The sequence below is a fragment of the Macadamia integrifolia genome, chromosome 14, assembly GCF_013358625.1.
Source record: "Macadamia integrifolia cultivar HAES 741 chromosome 14, SCU_Mint_v3, whole genome shotgun sequence".
NCBI classification, from domain to species: Eukaryota; Viridiplantae; Streptophyta; class Magnoliopsida; order Proteales; family Proteaceae; genus Macadamia; species Macadamia integrifolia.
The window spans coordinates 17170623-17177521 of NC_056570.1; the positions used below are offsets into that span (position 1 = coordinate 17170623).

Genomic DNA, 6899 nt, shown 5'->3' on the forward strand with positions numbered 1-6899 from the left:
CCATTCTTTTTTTTTAAATGTGGCTTTTATTTAAATCAAAATGTATGATTCAATTCAATTTGGTTTGAGCCTATTGGTTTTGATTTTGATTTTGTATTTGGTCACATCAGAAGAATAGAAAAAGGGGAGGAATGAGTGTTCCCTATTCTCGCAACCCCTTGCGTTTATACATAAAGGGCTGCGAAATGACACCTCACCCGTATGAAACCCATATAACCCATCTCCTGTTTATGCTCATGTGCCTCCTTCATTGGCCCTCATAGTGACGGAGGGCCATATGAACAAGAACCATTCTTCCCCCAACCTAGGGGTGTCAATCAGTTGGATTGGGCTGGTCTTGGTCGAGCCTAGCTGGGGCCTGGCGGGCCTATATCCTCGACTCATGACTTATCTATTTATAGAATGAGTCGGTCTCGATCGGGTTCTGTGTTTTAATCAAGTTTCTTCTAATCAGGCTAATCAGATTATAATCGGGTCTTAAAATGGGTAATGTATCAATAAAGTCTTAAATCGGCCTTAAACGGTATTTACATTTTTTAGATTTAAGATATTTTAATTTATTTTATTCAATTATCAATAAATTTGAAAAGATATTATATTTAATTATAATCAATAATTGATAAAAATATCAATAAATATCTTTTTCTATCTCAAAAAAATCAAACTATCTATATACATGATCGGGTTAAACCTGTCAATTCAAGTTGAACTTATCAAAAGATCGAACTGATAAAGAGATCAATCGAACTTATCCTTTACATCATATATTATCAATTTATAAACAGGTCAAGCCAATCTAGTTTGGACCATAGATACATCACGCCTGATCAGGCCTATCGATACAGGTTTAAAATTAATATCCGTACCCTCCAAAAGAAGTAAAGACACTACTTAATCACATGGCGATTGTTCTCACCATTGGTATTATGTGTACCAGCATTCCACCAGAGGGGCAAAGGTATCTTTCACGACATCCTAGGTCCTCGCGGAAGACGCATCCTAAGTCCCTGACAGACAGTGCTCTTTTCCACCCACACCACTCAGAAAAATAAAATAAATTAATCTCTGTCATAAGTAAATAAATATAAATCTCTGTACCAAAAACACAAAAAGGAACCCATGATTAGAAAAGAACAGAAAAAAAAAATAAAAGCTCTGGAAATTGAGGTTATCGTTTGGTACTCATTTGGCCACGTCCTGCCTCCCGTGCTTCTCGTGAGATTTCACCTGCGTTGTAGCTAATATAATATATTATCTTCCCAATAATTTAGCCATATGGTTTCATATTTTTGTACACCTAGAATTTTGCAACGTTTGATGTACTCAGAATCAGGTCATTAAGATCACGAGATTCACGAACCCGAGAACCTAACACCTCAACCTTCCGTTCAATGTGTTTTACTTGAGACAGTTCCCAATTCAAACATGGAAAAAGACCCAACCTTTTTCCACCAACATGCCCCACGTGTAATATTATCCATCTAACTATCCATTCTTTTCTAATTTTTTTTCATTCCTCCTTCCTTCCTCTTGTCTCTTAAAATCAGCCCGGCCGTATTGCCTCTTGAGTAATTGAGAAAGAGACCCAACCTTTTCTCCATCCACTATCTCTACTCTCTCACAAGAAAAACCTCAAAAATGGAGAGTCAGAACCACCACCACTACACCGACCTCCAACATCCTCTGCTCCGCCCCAAATCACCATCTTCCTCACCAAGTTTATTGTCCTTTGATGATCAAGCCAGCCACCAACTTGAATCTATACTATCAGATACCCAGTTACCTCAGCTCAGGCGTCTCCGTTTAGCTACCATAATCGAACTCAAACTCCTCCTCTATCTCGCCGTCCCGGCTGTTATCGTTTACATGATCAACTACGTCATGTCTATGTCCACCCAGATCTTCTCCGGCCACCTTGGTAACCTTGAGCTCGCCGCAGCCTCCCTCGGCAATACCGGTATCCAAGCCTTCACTTATGGTGTCATGGTATGCAAACATAAGAGGGGTTTTTTTTTTTTTTTTTTTTTCCTGTGGGCATAGGTACACTTAGTTGGTAGTCTTCTTTAACACATCTATTAATTACTCTCACATTTTTTTCTAACTTCATGTTCAGCTGGGAATGGGAAGTGCAGTGGAGACCTTATGTGGGCAAGCGTATGGTGCATCGGAGTATGGAATGCTGGGGGTATACCTGCAGAGATCAACGATCCTCCTGATGTTGACAGGGATCCCAATCACGATCATCTACATCTTCTCAAAGCCCATATTGATCCTCCTCCACCAGTCATCAACGATCGCATCAAGTGCAGCCCTCTTCGTATACGGCCTGATCCCTCAGATATTCGCTTATGCAGCAAACTTCCCTATACAGAAATTCTTGCAATCACAGAGCATTGTGGCCCCAAGTGCCTACATATCGACGGCGACGCTATTTCTGCATATGTTATTAACGTGGGTGGCGGTGTACAAGATCGGGCTTGGGCTGTTAGGGGCGTCGTTGGTGTTGAGTTTTTCTTGGTGGGTTATAGTGGTGGCTCAGTTCGTGTATATAGTGAAGAGCGAAAGGTGTGAGAAGACGTGGAGAGGGTTCACGATGGAATCGTTGTCGGGGCTGTGGGGGTTTTTTAAGCTATCGGCATCGTCGGCGGTGATGCTGTGCTTGGAGATTTGGTATTTTCAGATACTGGTCTTGCTCGCTGGGTTGCTTGAGGACCCTCAGTTGTCCTTGGATTCTCTTTCCATCTGGTAAGTAAGCAATAAAGAGCTTCTCAGAATTTGCATGTATTTACTGAATCACTGACTCACTATCAATAATGATTCGGACAAAGGATTCGTGGTGGTAGGAGTCGCCCTTCAACATTTGTCTTATTTTTTATCATTATTGGAGTTAAAAAAGATATATTTAAATTATAAAAAGACAAGTGTTGAATGTTGATTTGTACATTCACGATATTATTATTATTATTAATGCACTCAAAATAAAATAAATTAGTTTTGACTTGTGTATGGGGAGTGGGACCCACTGATGGTCTCTGACTTCTGGTTTTTGTGTATAAGAGTGAAGCCTACTTAGAGAGTCAAACTGAAAATTGGGTCAAATCAGGAAAGAATTGGGTTTCGTTAAAGAAAAAAAAATTTAAATCGCTCAAAAATAAACAAAAATCCCTAGACTTATCTTTTTGAATTGATCACAGTCGGGAACTACTGCATTTTCTGATCCTGCTATAGAGGAATTGGATTCAATTCCAATCTCAACCTATTCGTACTTGATTTCTAGGGTTTAGATTCATAATCCATGGAAGTAGATTCTATTTCTGAATTCTATTTACTTGTACCATGCTTCGCAAGCTACCTTTATAGAAAGGTGGCTGGTTTAGATCCTCTGCACATACAAATGCATTGAACGTAGTCAACACTTGTCCTTTTGTTTCTTTAAATATCCCTCTTTAACCATTTAATGACAATAAATAACACCAAGAAAAATAGGGTGTCAAATTTAGAAGTGTTACCCATAATCCAACCAGACATTTAAAATTGGACTAAATCGAACAAAATAAGTCGATTTTACTTTCAAGAGTGAACTTTCATTCGGGTTGATTTCGATTTTAGACTAAAACCGTCTTTTTAAACAGAATAGAACGGAATTACTTTTGTAAGAACCGTGTGTCTAATATTACTTTCTAAGCTGATCAAAGATGCCATCTACAGCATGACGATAAGCGGCTGGATTTTCATGATTTCAGTTGGATTCAATGCAGCTGCAAGGTCAGTCTCTCTAACTTTTCATATATCATTGCTTGGAATGGTTCTTAATTTAAAACACAAGAAATGAAGTATTTTACTTTCATTTTTTTTAAGGTACAAAGGTTACTTGTTATGTCCGTACGAGTCACAGACTTAACAGTGGTAATCAAATTAGTGTTTGTGACCTGAGTTGGGCCAGCCAGTTCTAATTTGGGCCAACAAGGCCCCCATACCTAAAATAACTAACGCTAGAGTTTGGGTTGGACTTCATTATGGCCCACTATGATAATCAACTAAGTACTTGGTGACTGACAAATCTCTAAAGAGAATTTAGCTGGTATTGTAGTGTTACGGGAGAAGGTTAGGTATGCCACTAGGGTTTCCAAGAGCTAGTGGCTCAATCAATGGGAAGACAAGAATAGGAGAGGCATAAAGAACTTTTTAAAAGAAAGGAAGAGAGAGCTAGACATAGATTTGGGTATCCTTGTAGTTATTGTCAAGAAATTAACTTTGAATGAAATTGAAAGAAAGGTTTTGTCTAAGTCCCTAAATGTCTGCAACATGGCAGCTTTATTTGGGCAATAAATTTTATGACATATATCATATTTTGTGGATTAGGCTTAAAACTAGCCCCACCCCGCATCCACAACACCCTCCCACCTCCCTGAATGGATCAGGTTCACGTACTAGAACATTCTTGTACGTCCCTGGTCTGTGGATTTAAAATCTATTAAATGAAGAGAGAAAATTGATTCTAAATCCACGGATCAAGGTCATTCTCATACGTGAATCTGATCCGCTCTTTCCACCTCCCCCACACTAAAAAAAAATTAAAAATCTTGGCCAATAAGTAACATGATGTGAGTCTTTATTATTAATCATGAGCCATTTGGGACGAGATAGCTCATGACGCCAACTCTAGGCCTAGATCGGTTATAATTTTTTTTCTGCTTTTTCTCGCTGCTGATAGCAATGCCGAAGGTGGGGAAAAATGTGGTCTTTGAGATGTAATTGTTTGTCATCTTTTTTCTTTTCTCTTTAATATATTTGAATCTTTAACCAAAAAAAAATAATCATGAGCAAGTTTAATTAAGACTGTGTGTTATGCATTCTTGAAATTAATTTTAGGACTAAAGCATATTTTGAGATGAGAAAATAAGGAAAAAATTGGGTTTCAGAGTGCATTGTAGCCCCAGAATCTAATCCGAGAATACGTAACAAATACGCCTTTAGTTGTTTGGTAGATGCAAAATGTGTTGGTGTAACTTCATCTTTTGACAAATAATAACAATGACAGTGTGAGGGTGAGCAACGAGCTGGGAGCTGGACACCCAAAATCAGCTGCATTCTCAGTGGTAGTGGTGACTTCGGTATCTCTAGTAATCACATTAATCATAGCTACTGCAGTCCTTGCATTACGCGATGTCATCAGCTATGCTTTCACCAGTGGCGAAGCCGTCGCCCAAGCGGTCTCGGAGCTCTGCCCACTATTAGCCGTCACTCTCATCCTCAACGGAATTCAACCCGTTTTATCAGGTACATCATACTCTCTCTCTCTCTCTCTCTCTCTCTCTCTCTCTCTCTCTCTCTAACGGTATATGTACATCTTCAGGTGTAGCGGTTGGGTGTGGATGGCAAGCATTTGTGGCTTATGTTAACGTTGGATGCTATTACGTGGTTGGGATCCCATTGGGAGTTTTGCTGGGTTTTAAGTTTAATTTTGGAGCCAAGGTATGAAACTTCCTATTGAACGGAGTTCTAGGGGTGTCAGTCAGTTAGTTAAGTTCCGTTCTAGGGTTATTGATTTTGTTTCAGTTTAGTTTTGGTTCGGTTTTGATTTCTTATATTAATCTGTAATTGGGTTGGTTTTGGTTTTGATTCGATTTGTGGTTTACAAAATTATACAAAAACCTATCCTTTTTTAGTTTTGGGCTGGTTTCGGTTTCTTTATGGTTTGATTTCTGTTTTAGTCTAGGTTTTCTATTGGTTTTGGTTTTGGTTGTTTTTGAGTTTTCGATCTTCGGTGTAGTTTGATCCAGTTTTTGGGTCATAATATCGGAAACCAAAACCAGCACAAGGAGACTTCAGTTTGATTTGATTTAGACTATTTCTAGTTCAATCTGATCAGTTTTACCGATTCAGGCTAGGTTTTGACACTCTTAATTGAACCCTTGCCATAACCATGTTATATTTTGGATATTCAATTCACTCTTATGAACTGGGGCGAGGTTGATTGTTCCATAAAGATTTTGTGTTAGGAACCTCCACTTATCACTTCTATCCATGTTATATTTTGCATGCCCATGAGATATGAAAATGTGTCATTTAATGTACAAATAACATAAAACATATATAATTAAATAATGGGAGAGGGTTCCTAAAAGGCAGTGTGGCCCTTGCAGTAGTGTTGGGTCCATTGTGAGCAGACACAGAAACATCAACAGTGGCCAAATTTGTATTGTCTATGGAAGTGGGGCGGTCATTTCGCCTCGACCAGAATTTGAGTGTAGAGATGAAACTGCCTTCTAAGCTTCTTTTCCTTGAATTAACGTATCTATATACCCCTATGTATGCATGAAGAGCAACAAAAAAAAAAAAATTATTTAATTAAAGATTGAGATAATATTGGTGTCGATCCTGATGCAGGGAATATGGTCTGGGATGATAGGTGGCACAGCAATGCAGACAATCATTCTACTGTGGATTACCTATAGGACAGATTGGAACAAGGAGGTAAAGGCTCTCAGAACTATATTTCTCTTCAGAAAAAAAAAAAAAAAAAAAAAAAAAGCAATCACCACTGTGGGTACCATCCAAGAGAGGGTATTACCACAAAAAAGGAGAGACAGAGAGAGCTTCCTATAATTTTTTTTTTTTTTTTTTTTGGTACTAAACTAAAGAAGTAAAAATGTTGATTCAAGGCATTATATTTTGATCATTGGATAAAATAATCAGTAGTGTTTTTATACATTTGTAATAGATGAATTGTGAATTGAATTTCAGGTGGAGAAAGCTATGGAACACATAGATAAATGGAAAGTCAGGGAAGAACCGGAAGGAACAGAGTGACTAGGAGGAGCTTAGGAACTTCAAAGGCATGCCATGACTTGTAGTTTGTTGAGAGAAATAGTATCTTCTGGAGTAGATGGGTGAGA

General features: G+C 38.4%; 1 protein-coding gene across 5 annotated transcripts in view; it reads left to right on the forward strand.

Moving 5' to 3' along the window:
• The first annotated feature begins 1518 nt into the window (after positions 1-1518).
• Positions 1519-6899, forward strand: part of LOC122061614 (protein DETOXIFICATION 40-like) — a 6449-nt gene continuing 1068 nt past the window's right edge. For all 5 annotated transcript variants that reach the window (XM_042624994.1, XM_042624995.1, XM_042624991.1 and 2 more), the window contains exons 1-7: positions 1519-1986; positions 2114-2745; positions 3709-3765; positions 5042-5280; positions 5357-5475; positions 6391-6477; positions 6748-6893. In XM_042624994.1, the coding sequence (XP_042480928.1) occupies positions 1639-1986; positions 2114-2745; positions 3709-3765; positions 5042-5280; positions 5357-5475; positions 6391-6477; positions 6748-6813 (1548 nt within the window). In that variant the 5' untranslated portion in view covers positions 1519-1638 and the 3' untranslated portion in view covers positions 6814-6893. The remainder of the gene's footprint in view (positions 1987-2113; positions 2746-3708; positions 3766-5041; positions 5281-5356; positions 5476-6390; positions 6478-6747; positions 6894-6899) is intronic.